The sequence below is a fragment of the Bos indicus genome, chromosome 8, assembly GCF_029378745.1.
Source record: "Bos indicus isolate NIAB-ARS_2022 breed Sahiwal x Tharparkar chromosome 8, NIAB-ARS_B.indTharparkar_mat_pri_1.0, whole genome shotgun sequence".
NCBI classification, from domain to species: Eukaryota; Metazoa; Chordata; class Mammalia; order Artiodactyla; family Bovidae; genus Bos; species Bos indicus.
This window is the reverse complement of record NC_091767.1, coordinates 51,968,392-51,986,376: the sequence shown is the minus strand read 5'-3', so window position 1 is coordinate 51,986,376 and position 17,985 is coordinate 51,968,392. Positions and strand designations below refer to the sequence as shown.

The 17,985-nt window shown below is 40.4% G+C and overlaps 1 protein-coding gene across 5 annotated transcripts in view; it reads right to left on the bottom strand.

The window, feature by feature from the left end:
• PCSK5 (proprotein convertase subtilisin/kexin type 5) overlaps positions 1 to 17,985 on the bottom strand; it is a 519,845-nt gene that overhangs the window by 358,489 nt on the left and 143,371 nt on the right. For all 5 annotated transcript variants that reach the window (XM_070794669.1, XM_070794670.1, XM_019966083.2 and 2 more), the window contains exon 5: positions 16,327 to 16,403. In XM_070794669.1, coding sequence (XP_070650770.1) covers positions 16,327 to 16,403 — 77 coding nt within the window. The remainder of the gene's footprint in view (positions 1 to 16,326; positions 16,404 to 17,985) is intronic.

Below are 17,985 nucleotides of genomic sequence, written 5' to 3'. Positions count from 1 at the left end.
TTCTCCTTTTAGGAGTAAAACTACCAGTAAAATAGATTTTAATGAGGTTTTTAAAAAGGAGAGTGGTTTAGTTGAGGAAGAAGGAACTACACCCATTCCACACAGCCTCCTGACTGACAGAAAGCCTATTAAGATTGATCAACAGACTCCAGGCTTACATGAAACACAAAAAACAAAATGTCTCCAAACTGCATCTTGCCTAATGGCTTGTTTTTACTGTATCAGTTTAGTAACCGATCACTGTATTAGTTAAACGGTGGATTAAATCTTAAATTTCTACATACTCTAAGTATATCACTAGTTCGATTTTTAAGTGCTATTCTCCTAGTAAGTATTCAGAAGGTCTTTTCTGAATGAAACTATATGTCATAATATAAGCACTAGATTCTCAAAAATAACTACAATTACTGCCACGAACTAAAAGTGCTCATTATTTATCAACACTGTATTCAAAAATAGCACCTAGTATCATGTTCCAAATTAAAGTGCATGAAGTGATACAAAGAGCACAAATTTGTAAGATTCACTTTCATAAGCTATGTGAACCTGCCTTGAATTGTATTTTCCCCCCCTGGAAAAACAGGGACACCAGTGTTACTTCATTTCAGTTTATTTGCTGCAACCGAGTTGAGCAGAAAAGCAGTTTGTTCAAAAGCCACTGTGAAGCTGAGAATCAGAATGGTTGGGAGCACAGAATTAACAAGATGGAGGCGAAGGATCAAGAAAAACACCTGGCTGTTCTATGAGGAAGGACCTGCTGGGAGAAAGAGGGGCTGCACAGAAAGAACACAAGCGAGGGAGAGCTTACTTGGCCTTTCCTTTCGCCAGCTTGCACATGTGCTACTGATCTTTAGCATCTAGACTACATGGCCCCTGACCAAGACTAGAGCAGGGGAGGATGAGCAAGTCACTATTGAATCTGGCAATTCTAGCCACTATACTGGAGAGAAGTCTTGGCTCTCCATCAAGATTCAAAAGACAAAACATTCCTTACACATAAAAAACAACACAGACACTGGGGGCCCAAAACACCACCTACTACCTATCTGATATGAATTTTTACAAGTCAGAGAATTATGTAAAAATGCTTTGTGAACTGTAAAGTTCTAAATAAATTATTATCCTTGGTAGATGGTGCCTCTGTATTTGAGAAGATGAAATCTGAAATGTCTTAGAAGGACTAATGCCAGGTGACGGAATCAGAAAATCTGTTCTTTTTTCTTATCCCTCTTGGAAAACATATACTGACCCTGATGAACTCTATTTAGACTTGGCTGAGTTTATAGCCCAAGGGAAAAACAGCCAAGGTTTCTTTACAGGACAAAGTTGTTCCCTGCTCCCCCACGTAAATCATGTACCAAGCTCATCAAAGCTATAGAACTGTTCACAGGAAAACCAAATAAGCAGGTTGTATATACTGGGCTTCAAAAATTATAATTACTTAGCCGTGAATTTTCAAGTATGAACAACATGTAGTGTTTGTCCATGTATCAGCACAGCTTTTGGAGGGTATGGCTCAAAACATCCTCTCAGTGTACAAAAGGATCATTCAATTTTATTTAGCAACTTATCTAACAGTTACTTGGGCCTCCCTCCTCCATTCACATTGTCCTGGCTTACTACAAATACATGTGTGGGGAATCTATGTGTATTATATTCATAAAGATTTCAGAAGCTTCTGCATTTAAAAACATGTGAATTTAAGATGAGCACCGTTGTTCTAACAAAGTCTATTTTCTGAGCATCAGAAAAAACATTTCCCTAATAAGAAACAAGGGAAGAACATTAACAGATATGAAGTTGCTGTGGGTATTTTGTTTCAACCAAGATGAATTAAACAAGGGTTAGTAGACCTTCCAGTTGAAATAAGTTTTACAATGGAGATTCTAACAGAAGCTCATAGAAACATTATTAGAAAATTGGATGATAATAAATGGCATCAACTGATATAAGAACAGTACATACGATCATAAAATCTGAAAGAAAGAATATCTATATAACTTGTAATGGCATACCTGAATAATTGCTCAGATTTGCATTTGAGTTACAAACATTTCAACAAATATGAATAAACACTCCTAAACATGAATGAACACCAGCAAAATGGGTCTCATCTCCATACTTCCATGTTGTAGAATGTGGTTCTACCATTATAATGTCACCAGCATTACTCTCTGTAGAGCAATTTGATACAAATTCAGTGCACTGAAAAATTAAGCCACAGTTGCTATGGCACCTCTGTATTAGGGACAACTACTGCCACAATAACTGGGGCCTCTCAGATCAGATCAGATCAGTCGCTCAGTCGTGTCCGACTCTTTGCGATCCCATGAATCGCAGCACACCATGCCTCCCTGTCCATCACCAACTCCCGGAGTTCACTCAGACTCACGTCCATCGAGTCAGTGATGCCATCCAGCCATCTCATCCTCTGTTGTCCCCTTCTCCTCCTGCCCCCAATCCCTTCCAGCATCAGTCTTTTCCAATGGGTCAACTCTTCGCATGAGGTGGCCAAAGTACTGGAGTTTCAGCTTTAGCATCATTCCTTCCAAAGAAATCCCAGGGCTGATCTCCTTGCAGTCCAAGGGACTCTCAAGAGTCTTCTCCAACACCACAGTTCAAAAGCATCAATACTGGGGCCTCTATTGTCCCGTAAATGGTAATACTTCAAAGTGCAGATGAGATGAGGCAAATGCATGGTTGTTCATGGAGCTACTTCTGAGACTGTCCTTCACTTAGGGACTCCTTTTGCTCCCTATGAATTAAATTTCAATCAAATCAAGACCTCTAATTCTTTTCCATTCAAATTCCAGTTCTTTCTCAGATGCTCCATTATCCAGTCTCCCACAACACTACTTACATGATGTGTGAGATGGGTGGATAAGAGAAAGAAAAAAATAATCAAGGGTTTTTGTTTCAAATATTCCTTTTTCCTTTGAGAAGCATGAAAGGGATCTGTCGTTCCTTTAGGAAGGAATTAAATTGTATGAATGTTGTATGAATGTAAATTGTATCAATTGTATGAAAATTGTGAATTTCAGCCAATGAAATTAACAACACAAGTCACAGTTAAAACTGCTTGAATCACTCAAGTTCTAGCCAGATTCACCCAGTACAAACTATATAAACTGGTGCCAAGACCAGGAGATTGTGAGTGACAAATGCATTCTTCTGCATAATGGCAATATAATGCCAGAGCCTATGGGAAGGTTAAGCAACCAGAATGGGGTGGGGACGGGGTGGGGGAGGTTGGAGGAAGAGAGAGATCTGTGATATGAGGAGGGGAGATGCTAGAGGGTTGGGGAGAAAATAAAAGTCTATATTTGGTCATCAGGACAGGTGTATGAGGGAGGTAAGTGAGTGAGACTCAACCTCAGAAAGAGGGAAAATCAACCAAGAGCATAAAGGTCATACAAAATCTTTAGTAGTCAGCTACTCTCAGCCCAGGATCTAGCCATAGGTACTTTATCTGCAATTCATGCAAATTTAAATGCATTTACTAGCATATGTAAATGATATGCAGATGGTGTAAGGATATCTAAAAATGGAAGAGGTAAACTCTTCTAGCAAAGGTCAGTCTTTTCTGAAATTCATGAGATGGCAGCTTGTGATGAGAACATGAGGCAGAGAAAGTGGGAATTCAGGGAAATCTGCTGGAAAATCACGAGTAGTCAACTGTTTTTCTCAATTTATTCAAGTTATTTTAGGTGTTCTATAGGCAAGATAATTCACAATTTTCCAAAGCAGGACACATCTTTAAGACCCTACACCTTCTGTACCCTAAACCTTCTCCACGCAGGAGAAGGTTTCTGATTCCCACTGGCTCTTATTGGTCTCATTTTCTTCCTCCTAAAGAGATTCTTTCACAACCCACGTTTTCAGAGCACTCTCAAGGGCTGTCAATTACGTGTAAAAACATTGGGAAAGTGTCTCTTAGGTTTTGTGATTCCAACTTCAAACAGTCCCTATATCCATACAGAGAAAATTAACTACCTGCCACCTGAGAATCAGACTAAAACTTTATCTTATTACTCTTTTATCACCCTTAATAATATTAACAGAATCCATATCTGTGGCAATTATATATAGTTTACCAAAACATTTATTTACATTAACAATATGACCAACCTGGTAATCATTCAAAAAATTTAAAAGCTATTAATATATACTAGTAGAATTATTTAAGAGCAGAGACCCAAGCTCTAACTTCCACATGGCACCCTCTGATCAGACCATAGCTGAAGCCATCCTTTAAAAAGAAAAAACAAAATCTATAAAGCTTTTCGGAGTATCATTTGGGTTGCCTTCATTGATTTCCACAGAATAAATGCCACTGTGAGGTCAGACCTGTACAGTCATTCTCTGTAATAAAGGATTTTTTGTTATTTGGTCAAAGTCATGGGTACGTAAGGTGTGGGCAATCTTTGTGGACCAACCTCCTCTCTCTGGAGAAGCAAGGCTCTAAGCACCAGCACTTGGTAAAGCCAGGCTCTTGGTTCTTTCCTGAATACAGCAGTAAGGCATTCTGGTAATTGCAGTTCTTTCAAGGTAGTAAACTTACCGAAGCATGTGATCAGCATAGGAATTAATTTCTCATCTACTTGACCACAGGTTAATTAACTATGCAGGTGAATAGATGACATGGGAACAAATGAGCTCAAATTGCGATTCTGCCACATGGTGACAATAGCCACTTTAATTCACCTCTCCAGTCTCTGTCTCCGACAGTGGGTTGTTGTGAGCAGTAGATGAGAGGACCCACTGACGTGCTCACTGTATTAGCAGCTGTTTACACTGCATTCAAATGCAGCTGAGTAGCAACCCCACAGACATATAGATTATTTGTTTTTGTTTAAGTCAAACAGGGTCACAAAGATATTGATGTGGCGGGGGGAGGCTTTGCCAAGAATGCTTCTCCCCAAAGTCACAAAATGAACAGCAAGGTGGAGACTGTTAACCAGGTCTCACCCAAAATCAGGACCGTTTTCTTTCTATCACCTTGCATTCTTTGGTGACCTATTTTATGAGAAGAGAAATCAGCATGTATGTCCTGATCTAAGACATATTTTCTACCTCTCTATCTTTTATTAAGGATTATAATGGAAAAGGACAGCTACATGGATATTACACACACACACACACATTTATTTATCTTCAGTACACTGGAACAACAGGCTTCTACTGTAATTAACTGAATTGCTAAAACAAAAACATCATAACATCTCTTCTAGCTTGTAGAAACAAAATTCTAACTTCAGTCCCTTATCTTACAAGGCATTTTATTTGAATAAGAAAGCAACCAATATCTAAATATTAATAATATCTTAATACTAAAATAAGCCCTTAGTTTGCAGTTTGATTATATTTTCAGCATATTCTTCTTCAGGGATCTATATATGGAGTGAAATAAACAAAACAACAGTGCTTTTCTCTTTAGTTTGTTTCCTGCTTAGCCTGTGGACACTGGCTGATCACACATGAATGGTGCTGGACGCCATGTCCACCTCTCTGTAATAATAATACAAATAACACAGTGCTAGCACTGACCTCTCAAGGTCTCTGTGCTCTCAATTGTACATATTTCTGGATATAAGGAAACAAGAGAAATAGAAGGAGCCAAGGTGGAGGTTAGAGGAGAAGATGAAAAGAGAAAGATAAATAAATATACCTGTCTGGAAACCCTGCTCAAATGCTTAATCCATTATTTAAAAAGGATACTTATGTCTTTCTCTTACTGCAATTTCCATCTGCTTTAGAGGCTTTAGGAATTTGTGAGTTTGTTTTTTAAATAAGAAATTTAAATGGAAGCCACTATCAATTATTCATGTCAATAGTGCACTGTTTAGCATAAATTAAACCCAAACTTCATTGTAACCTATAGCATCAATCAGACCCTTTATCAGAACTGGTACTGTGAGCCCCAAGAAACTATGTCCCCAAGTCCTTGAAGAGAACACACTGAAACCGACAGAGGGAACAAAGGGCCTGAAAACTGTGCCGTTTAATCATGCTTATGAGCCCTGGAGAAGGCAATGGCACCCCACTCCAGTACTCTTGCCTGGAAAATCCCATGGACAGAGGAGCCTGGTGGGCTGCAGTCCATGGGGTCGCTAAGAGTCGGACACGACTGAGTGACTTCACTTTCACTTTTCACTTTCATGCATTGGAGAAGGAAATGGCAACCCACTCCAGTGTTCTTTCCTGGAGAATCCCAGCAATGGGGGAGCCTGGTGCGTGGCCATCTATGGGGTCGTTCAGAGTCGGACACGACTGAAGCGACTTAGCAGCAGCAGCAGCATGAGCCCTGGAATCATTCATACTGTAGTTTATTAAAGAAATACACTTCAGGTGTTAGGCTTACAGGAATTTGAGGTTAGACAACCACTTTCTGTATTTACTCAGCTCTCATTAAAGAATAAATAAACAGCCACCAAGACAACTCTTACAGGCGTAGTTATTTTCTTTCTTAGAGGTATCTGAGCTCTTTAATATTGGGTATAAAAATTTATTCCAGGGACTTATATCTTACTGTTAAAAAGTATATTCAAGGGACTTATATAGAGAAGCAGACAGGATTTGGGAAAATCAATGAGGAAGAATACAACATTCTAGACTAGCAACGCTGGGAAGTCAGCCTTAGGGCCACCTAAGGGGAAATATGATCATCTGGGACACAGCTAACCCCCAAGGGCTCGGCAAGGAGGGAGCAGAAAGTAAATACCCTTTCTTTAGTCTTCTGCATCCCACTGATGTCTTGCTTGAATGTTCCACTGGCCAAACCCAGTGGAAAGCCAGAGGGCCAGGGAGTCCCTTAATGCAGTCCTCAGAGGTCAGCTTTCTGGGTGGAGGGTAAAAACTATCCAACACAAGGTTCATTATATATAACACCCTTTAATAGTTACTACTTTGGGATACATTTTGCTAATTCATCTAGATGAGCCAGTCAAGGTTGATACTTTTGCAACTTTTGTAGGACCAAACAGACATTTCATATCCCAAACACTGGAACTCATCTCAGAATCTGTTTTTGCCTCTCTATTCCCTATCTTGGTATGTGTGACCCCATTTACAATAGCAAAGGTTTTATTCACTAAAAGAAGTAAGTTCACAGATGCTGTGAAAATTCACTGGAGGGCATCCAACTCGGATGCAGGAGGTGAGAGAAGGCTTCCCAGGAGAAGTGATGCGAATGGAAGGGAAAGGAGGAATTACACGGATGTAGATGGTGGAAGGCTGAAAGAGTGTGGCGCTTCAGGGAACTGTGCAAGTCCTGCAGGGTTGATAAAGTGGGGGGAGGGGTGGGCACACAAAGCAGAACAGACTTAATAATGAGGGAAGAGGCGGGTCAGGAAGGATCTTGCATTTCAATAAAATTTCAAGGTATTAAATCTCCCTGACGGCTCAGATGGTAAAGAACCTGCCTGCAAAGTAGGACACCTGGTTAGATTCCCTGAGTCAAGAAGATCCCCTGGAGAAAGGAACGGCTAACCACTCCAGTATTCTTGCTTGGAGAATTCCACGGACAGAGGAACCTAGTGGGCCACAGTCCATGGGGTCGCAAAGAGTCGGACGTGACTGAGTGACTAATACTATCTTTGATTGAATATCTAAAAGATTTTTTAGTATTCTTATTTTGGTTCTAAAATACCACTTGAGCAGCAGGATGAGGTGAGACTGGAGACAGGGAGACCATCTAGGAGATTTTCCAAGGATGCAGGTGAGAAGAAGGGATTAGACTAACAGAAGGCTAGTGTGGATAACGGACAGGGGAGACGAGCATCGGTCTTTGGAGAGCTATAAAGAGGGGGACTTAAATGGTGAGGATGGTCAGGACTTGTGACTAATGGCTGGTGAGGGAAGGGACGGGAAGGCTGGCTTCTGGCCTGAGAGCAGACTTTTCCTACTGTTAATCAGTTTTCTGTGAGGCCCCAGACATGGACCACTTCCCAGAATCTAGAAGATGGTCCCAAATGTTACTTATTTCAACATACTGCATCATGAACCTATGTGATAGAAACAAATTTTATACAATGTTTGTTTTAGGTTCTCTCATGGACAAAAAATCTATAGACGTATATGGAAAGTATCAAGGTTATTTTTCACAACCATCTCTTTTGAACACATTTGGACTCTGGTATGTACATTTGTAGTCAACTTTACATAAATTCCTGGAGAAGGAAATGGCAACCCACTTCAGTATTCTTGCTTGGAAAATCCCATCGATGGAGGAGCCTGGTAGGCTATAGTCCATGGGGCTGCAAACAGTCGGACACAACTGAGCAACTTCACTTACTTAAATTCATGTGCTAATCATTGATCAAGTATATAGTAGGATTGTTGTGATTTTTGTTGTTTAGTTTCTAAGTCATGTCTGACTCTTTTGTGACCCCATAGACTGTAGCCTACCAGTCTCCTCTGTCCATGGGCTTTCCCAGGCAAGAATATTGGAACGGGTTGCCATTTCCTTCTCCATATAGAAGTATGAAAGTGAAAGTTTCTTAGTCATGTCTGACTCTTTGCAACCCCATGGACTGTACAGTCCATGGAATTCTCCAGGTCAGAATGCTGGAGTGGGTAGCTGTTCCCTTCTCTAGGGATCTTCCCAGCCCAGAGATCGAACCCAGGTCTCCCGCATTGCAGGCAGATTCTTTACCAGCTGAGCCACCAGGAAAGCCCAAGAATACTGAGTGGGTAGCTTATCCCTTCTCCAGCGGATCATCCTGATCCAGGAATCAAACTGGGGCCTCCTGCATTGCAGGTGGATTCTTTACCAGCTGAGCTACCAGGGAATCCTACATAGGAGTATATCACAGTGTTATTCTGTGAAAGGATAAGAGGAAATTTTTCAAAAATATTTGGAAAAAAACCAATCAGCCTCTGTTAATGGCCCCACTTCTTTTGGTCTTTTTGTCTGACCTACTTAGCTACAGGATAATTTTATCTGAACATGTGTGGCTAAATCCTGGGTATCAAGAAATGATGCTTCTACAGGCTAAGATTGTAGATTTCAAGTGTGGTCTTCTCTCCAGTGCCGAGATAAAATACTTGCTGTAACGGTAGACAGCACGGCCTACCTTCACCAGGTCTGCTTTTGAATACCATCTCCTGACAACAGTCCTCATCTGCAGGGATGAGAACACAAAGGCCACACAACACGGTGACATTCTTAAAACCAGAAATGATGTGTGAAAAGGACACTAGAGAACCAGAAGAAATGTACTTCCATCCACCCAGGCTAAACCTTCCTGGGAATAGAGATAAGGGACAAAGATGAAAACTCCATTCCTTTTGGAAAATGAGTCTTTAACCTATGCATTGGTTTGTTTTGAAAGGAAATTAGATTCTGGGCTCACAAAGCACATATTCAAGATTCAACGTGTGGTCTCATCTCCCACTAAATATGTTGCTATGACTCTTCAGCAGAGGGAACATTTAAAAAGAAGCAACCTAGGGAAGGAAAAATCTAACTCAGACATCCATAATTCATTTATCAGAAATGGGAGTAGTGGCATGAAATGCCAGGAGGCTGTTTCATTTACAGGGAGGCATTTTCTATTTTAAACCTAGAACAATGCAGTCAGCTTTATTCTGCAAGTTAATATGAATGGAGGGAAAGTGAAATGGGAGAACAGGTTTAATGGTCTCTCTCAACCATGCTATTTCTTTAGTATCTGTTATTTAGGTTTGACACACCACTGTTTGGGGACTTGAAAAAAGTGATAAGAAAAGGACTTTGATAACTTTTTTTACTTCAGAGGTGATTTTCTTTACCCCAAAGCTTCAGTGCTAGAAATGTAATCAGGTAAATCTGAGACAGATGATTTGCATATAGTTTTGAGGGTACATTGTCTGTTAGTACAGTCGTCCCTTGGTATCCTCTGGACATTGGTTTCAGGGACTCCCTGCAGATACCAAACTCCAAGGATGCTCAAGTCCTTTACATAAAATGACACAGTACAGTCAGTCCTCCACACCCTCAGGCTCCACAGCACAGTTAGGAAGAGCCCACGACAGGACTAAAACTCTTCAGGTAACAGATTCTAAGTCATTTCCTAATTAGTTAGTAGCTTAGATTACTGCCTCATTGTATCCCCTAAGCACGTAACAGAGCCACTCAACAGGTAGTGTTTCAATCATTATCCACTGAATGAATGAACACACACAGCTAGGTGTCAAATAATTCCAAATATTCTCCGCAGCCTACCAGTCAGATTGTAAAATGAGAAGGTACTTGCACAACATATGCTTCAACTGCATTCAGGTGATGTTTAAAAATTCCTCCCCCTCACTCAGTTCAATTCAGTTGCTCAGTTGTGTCAGATTCTTTGCGACTCCCATGGATTGCAGCACACAAGGCCTCCCTGTCCATCATCAACTCCCACAGTTTATTCAAACTCATGTCCATTGAGTCAGTGATGCCATCCAACTATCTCATCCTCTGTCGTCCCCTTCTCCCACCTTCAATCTTTTCCAGAATCAGGGTCTTTTTAAATGAGTCAGTTCTTCGCATCAGGTGGCCAAAGTATTGGAGTTTCAGCTTCAGCATTAGTCCTTCCAATGAATATTCAGGACTGAGTGGATCCTTTAGGATGGACTGGTTTGATCTCCTTGCTGTCCAAGGGACTCTCAAGAGTCTTCTCCAACACCACAGTTCAAAAGCATCAATTCTTCAGCACTCAGCTTTCTTTATAGTCCAACTTTCACATCCATACATAACTACTGGAAAAACCATAGCTTCACTTTAAATTTAAGGCACCATGATTGAGTAAAGGGAAATGGAATATTGGATGGAATTAAAGAGAAGCAGATTTGGCGACTTCCGTGGTCCCAAGTGACTCAGTGGTAAAGAATCTGCTTGTCAACACAGGAGATGCAGGAGATATGGGTTCAATCCCTGGGTTGGGATGATCCCCTGGAAAGGAAATGGCAACCCACTCCAGTATTCTTGCCTGGGAAATTCCATGGACAGGGGAGCCTGGCTGGTTACAATCCATGGGGTCATAAAGGAGTCACACATGACTTAGTGACTGAGCATGCACACACAAACTCTCTACCTAATGCTCACCATCAGCAAATAGTTCATGGTCCTGCACCCATCCACAGACCACACTGAGTAGCACTGCCCTAGATTAACATTCCTCCTAACTGGTGGTCAAGTGGCTAAGATTCTGTGCTCCCAATATAGGGAGCCCAGGTTCATTCACTGGTCAGAGAGCTAGATCCCACATGCCTCAACTAAAGATTCCACACGCTGCAATGAAGAAAAGACTCGGCACAGCCAAATAAATAAATATTATTTTTTCAAAAAAGCAGATTTACTGTCTACCAAATGAGTCATGGTTCCCAGCCCCAATAGAATCATAAAGCACATCTAAACCTCTAACCATGGAAATAAACAAAGGCTTCCAAGTCTTAATTGAAATTTATAATGTTCATATGTACATGTATTTTGAGACAATTATAATTTTAACTGATTATTTATTGAGAACTGGATGTAGGAACTGAATAATTACAATAAGTTATAATTATCTAGTACCTATTATATAGTCAGCCCTACGCCTGCTGTTTTACATATTTTCTTGCTAATCTTTGGAAGTATTATTATGCCCATTTCAGAGATTTCTAAAAATACTAACGCTCAGAATAGTTAAGCCTAAAGTCTTAGAAAAGACTCTTGAGAGTCCCTTGGACTGCAAGGAGATTCAACCAGTCCATCCTAAAGGAAATCAGTCCTGGGTGTTCATTGGAAGGACTGATGTTGAAGCTGAAATTCCAATACTTTGGCCACCTGATCCAAAGAGCTGACTCATTTGAAAAGACCCTGATGCTGGGAAAGATTGAGGGCAGGAGGAGAAGGGGATGGCAGAGGATGAGATGGTTGGATGGCATCACCAACTCGATGGACATGGGTTTGGGTGGACTCCGGGAGTTGGTGATGGACAGGGAGGCCTGGCGTGCTGCGGTTCATGAGGTCACAAAGAGTTGAACTTTGCTGAGAGACTGAACTGAAAGACCATAAAGCTATTAGGGTGAACCAAAGCTAAAAGTCAAGTCTCGAACTACAAACCACTCTTTATTTTCTGATGTCAAGTGACTTCTACTAATACAGAATTATCTAAGGACCCACTCTTAAAAGACAGATCCATCAATTATATTTATAATTATGGTCTAGTGAACAGAGATGATATTTTAACCCAAAATGCCTAAATTTGGCCAAAAAGTTCATTTGGGTTTAGCCAACCCAATACATGCTTGTGGTTAGCCAAGAAAAATTGGGCAGCACTAGTGAGCTTCCCCGGAGAAAGCAACGGCAACCTACTCCAGTGTTCTTGCCACGAGAATCCCAGGGACGGGGGAGCCTGGTGGGCTGCTGTCTATGGGCTCGCACAGAGTCGGACATGACTAAAGTGACTTAGCAGCAACAGCAGCGAGCTTCCCGAGTGGGCAGTGATAGAGAATATGCCTGCCAATGTAGGAGACACAAGAGACGTGGGTTCGATCCCTGGATCAGGAAGATCCCCTGGAATAAGAAATGACAACCCATTCCAGTATTGCTGCCTAGAAAATTCCATGGGCAAAGGAGCCTCACGGGCTACAGTCCATGGGGTTGCAAAAGAGTCAGACACGACCAAGCATGCACACATGTGTCTTGGATGTGCATGGATTGATAGGGCCATCTGATGCCCCAGGTGACTGATGGTTTTCATAAAACAGAGGCAGGAGTTCGGGTGCTGCACTCTGGAAAATGTCATATTTCACTGTCAAGGCTACAAACCTAAGCACACATCCAGAACATGCCTGTGTCCTCTAACACTCATACCCACATTACACGAAAGAGCACTACTTAGAACGGGTCAAAACAGCACACACTAGGATATACCAGTGTGACCAGGAAGATAGCTACTCTTCTTGAGCAAAGGTCTTGGCAAGCAACCAAGTTTGAAAGGTGTCCTCACAAAGGATACAGTTTTTAAAAGACAGCCAGTAAAAAAGCCATCAAAGCCAACACTCAAAGAATTGTCTTCACATACACACTTTGTGGCCAGCACCGTTAGTCACAGGACTGATACACCTTAGGAGAATAGTTTTGATACAAAACTCACCACATCTAGATTCAGACAGAACTGGCTACAGGGCACTACACACTTGCAGTTCCCCCCTACAGCACCCCTGTCCCGTCACACTCTGTACAAGGATTCGTTGGGTGTTAACTGCATCTTGACTTTCCTCGAGCTTTCCTGTTTCTCTTTTCTCTATACACACAAATGTTGATGAGATAACTTTAGCCAATGGATATGGCATAATCAGTTCTACTATAATGCTTGCCTTGAAAACAAAACAAAAATTTGCAATAACATTGACATATTACAGAATGATCTGAATATAATGTGAAATTTGCATTTGTTTATGAACAGTTTTGTATCAGAAACTCTAGGTGAATGTAGAGAACATACCAAGTTGCAATGAGCACCGTAGGAATACAGGAAACACACAGAACTACACACCTCAGGAACACAATGTGTCTACATCTGATGCTGTTGTTTCCTCTCTGACCTCGAATAACCTTCCTTCCACTTCATAATAACTTGCAAGCTTCCATGCTTCCAAAGACCATCCTGGAGGGTATCCTCCACTCTAGTGAATTGTACTCCTTCCTCCCAGCCTATTTCATTATTTTCCTATTTTCTCTTCCTCAAATTTTTCATCTTTATCTCATTTTTTCTTCCTCTTTTTCTCTTGCACACAGAGTGGCAAGCATGTGAGTAGAAGCAGATGCAATGGGCACACACTTCTATAAGCCAATTTCAGGTCTTAATCAAGATAAAGTGACAGGAGGGGCAGAATAGGGGTGGGGGAGTGGGAGGTTCAAACTACTGGGTGTAAAATAAGCTACAAAGATGTTTTTTATAACACAGGAAATACTTCATAATAAATATTTTGTAATAACTGTAAATGGAGTATAACTTCTATAAATTGTATGAAAATAAAACAGCACAGCTAAAGAAGTCAGTGTCACAACAGAATTATAAACAAACTAGTTAGAATTTAATTTCATAATGATAAGACCACAGATTAAGTATAAAACTGATGGAAAGGGACTCTGAACCCAACCTAGCTCTCTGAATTATATTCTTTCCATTTTGAAGTACCAGACTGGCACACACTTTTTTTTTAGCCTTCTTTATGACAAGATGTCAAAGGTCAGCTCAGCACTCTGTATTATCAAACTGTTTTGGTCAATAATTCAATCTTTCATTCTCTCAAACTTACTGTTATTGAAACCAATTATCTCTAGTCACAACTCATTGAAATGAAAGGTACTTGGATCATTTTCCTTTTCATTACCTTAAGAACTTAGCCTTGTGTATAATATACAGAGCAAGAGCTTATAAACAAACCACTTGAGTTGGATTCTTTGCTTCCTAACATCTCCATCTCTTACTACCTGTTTAATCCTTGTCCACTTGACCTATCTGGGCCTTTTTCTTTTTGCTTCACATCTAAGGATTGCTGGGAGAGTTTTTATATAAGATAAAGTGCCACATTGATTAGTTTTATATATTTCTTAATCACTTAAAATGAATAAAACTGGGCTATTATTTTTAATAGGTGCCTACCATTTTTCTGTGCATGTCATTGATGAAGTTTCTGAGTGTGAGCTCCAACCACATTTTCCTATTACTCTGTGGTTTTAGACTTTGCATAGCGCGAGTATTTTTAGGAGCGTATATGTTGCACTAGGGGAGAAGGCAATGGCACCCCACTCCAGTGCTCTTGCCTGGAAAATCCCATGGATGGAGGAGCCTGGTAGGCTGCAGTCCATGGGGTCGCAGAGAGTCGGACACGACTGAGCGACTTCACTTTCACTTTTCACTTTCATGCACTGGAGAAGGAAATGGCAACCCACTCCAGTGTTCTTGCCTGGAGAATCCCAGGGACGGGGGAGCCTCGTGGGCTGCTGTCTATGGGGTCGCACAGAGTCAGACATGACTGAAGCAACTTAGCAGCAGCAGCAGAAGCAGCATGTTGCACTAGAGTAGACTGCACTAGAGAGTGAAATTTATCACAGGTGACCTTTTAAATATGGAAGCTTCAAGTTTCTTTTTCAGTGTTTCATGTTAGTTTGCTAATTAGGTTAAGTAAATTAGCTCACGTTGTCTCAAATTATTGATCATAACTTTAAACAGTGTAATCTAGACAGTAATGACCAGGCTTGATGGAAAACTATCCAGTTTACTTCAGGGCCCTTTCTTTTGTTTCAAAAGTTCTGGAAAATTCTATCTACATCAATTTGTATATTAATGCTTTCACCACCGAATCTGATTTATAACATTGATTCAATTGCTAATATTATCAAATAGCATATTTTTCACGGTAACTTTTTCAAGGCTTCTTTGTAAATGGTTAAGAAGGGGGAAGGGAACACCCCATGCATAGTCACAATTATCCAGGCTGCATGATTTTATCTAAATTTATCGACTTAATCAAATAATACCAGGTGAGAAAATTTTCCCTTAGGAAAAATGCAGGGTAGAAACTGTACATAATAAATGAACAAAACACCTCTCTTTATAACTTTTGTGATCCCAAACAAAAATAGGTAAGTAAAAATTCAGATGATAGTATCTAAATCACAATATTATCCTGAAAAAACTTTGAAGTAAAAGCCCAAATTTTAATGTGATCTAGAGATTAGAAACATTCTACTAATCTTTGAAAAATACCTGGGTCATCATAAGCAAGAAATGATTGTGCATTTCATTTGCTTTCCAAAAACTACCGTACTAACTGGAAAGTGTAAATGTGGCTACATGGGCTCTTACCTTGGAGAATAAGAGTGATAATGTGCTCCATACATGAAAAGCCATATAGGTATCGCAGGCATGTTAGTAAAGAATATAATTACTGCAGAGTAGAAGACAGAAAAAAGAAGCAAACCAGAAAGCCCTGGCAGAGACCTCAGGTACAACATTCAATTCAATATGTTGAACTGGACAGAGTAAAGTCCAGGGGACACTTTGTTTTGCCTCTCCCTTGAGCATCCCTATTCTTAAACAAGTGGGTCACAGGCCAGTGACCACATGAGGAGCAATATTCCCCAGGCACATCCTCAAGTTATTCCCCTGGATTCTTTCTGCAACCATTCTTACCATGGGGACCACCCGGTTTTATATCCAGAAACTTTAGCAGAAAGACACTTGTTTATCTTACAGCAAAGTAGGGATAATTTGTTACCAAAGATTTCCAAGGAAAGATTTCCCTTGGCAAGAGCAGAAAACAAAGCTCTGTACGGGCCACACACCAGCCACCCCACCGGCGTCTTACTTGTTCTCATTGCTTGCGTCGTAACGGGGCATAGGGTCTAGGTCATTCCCATTCACGTCACAGCTTGCCAGAGCATCCTGGGCCACAGAGGAGAGAGAGAAAGGATACAGATGTTCATTAATTAGCCATGGACCTGAAGGCTCATGACTCCTTAAACACATTTCTGCAAGAGAGTAATTAGATTAAATAAAACACTCATGGTCCAGTGGCGTCAGAATGCCTTGTTCGATAACGATCAGTGTCATATTTTGTCCCATAAAGGTGAAGAAATACTCTCTACAGACCAAAGATGTGCTCAGTCCATCCTTCTAGCACTGTTCCCCATACCTCGCATTGACCCTTCACCCCAATACCCACCTACTCCGCAAAGTACTACTAGACAACCTAGAAGCAAAGTGATTTATTCTTCATAGACTCTCCCTCTATTGCTTACTTCATTTCTTGAGTGTGCAAATACATTATCACAATTCAGAGATTTCTGGAGACAAAGATCATTCACAAATAACGGGCAAGTCAATTAAAGATGAGTATTAGAAATCTACTGTATCAGGTTATCTTATGACCTCTATGAGGGAATATTTGTCTGGTTTCAGATGTTTTATCTACTATGAAAGGGTCCACAATTCAAGACTTCTTATTTATACCCAATGGGCTTTTGCCCCAACTAAAACAATAGTTTTACTTTATGTCAAGGTTTCAAATGAAACAGAGGTTTCTCTGAAACCAAAGCTGCATTTATTTGCTTTTTTAAATAATTTTGAAAAATATTCAAATTTCTAAGAAAAAAAAATTAGTGGATTATTCCATCATTCAAATTTATATCACAGTAGACAGAACTAATTTAAGATGTTTTGAATTTTCTTATGCTTTATGATTTCTGTTATCAGTTTTAATAAAAGTAAATGCTCTTTGCTTTCTGCTTTCTTATCAAAGACTCTTGTTTCTGAAAATAACTTATAGGTACAGGGAGTTTGAAATGTTTGGGGGAAGTAAGTAAAATACACATGACATATAAAGATAGTAAGTCCTGCTTCCCATACAGAGAAACACAAAGCAGCCCAGCTTAGTGTTCATTCAAGCATGAAGGGTGATATCATCTAATTTTACTCATAAGAAAACAGAGGCCTGGGACAGGTTACGTAACTTGGCCACAGGCGTGAAATGAATTGCCTATGGAATGAAGACTGGAACCCAGGCATCCCATCCAATCCAATGTGCTCTTCTCTACTTTCACCAGCTCTAACCTTAGGAGAACCAAAAGGGTACCTGTAACTGCACAGGTAAATTCTAGAGAATTTTCTTTCAAGGGAGGAAAAAAAATGAAAAAAGGTAAAGAATGCAATCACATTTAGGTTAAGGCTCTTTGTATTTAATCAGATGCATTTCAATGCAGTGGAGAATAGGAATGCTCTATAAAAACTGCACTGCATATGGTGAGAAGTCTTTCTTATCATGGACAGCCATAGTTCTGTTCTTTATATGACCTGGGCTAACTCATTTTAGTGTTCAGGCCACAGTGTCTACCCTGTAAATGAGGAGTCTGAACTGAAGTTCCTTTGTAAGTTCTAAAGTCTGTTCTGTGAAGACCACGCTTACCTGTGTGTGCTTGGAGGCAGGGTGAGGGCAGCCACTCAAATGTTTGGTTCAAATGAGAACTAA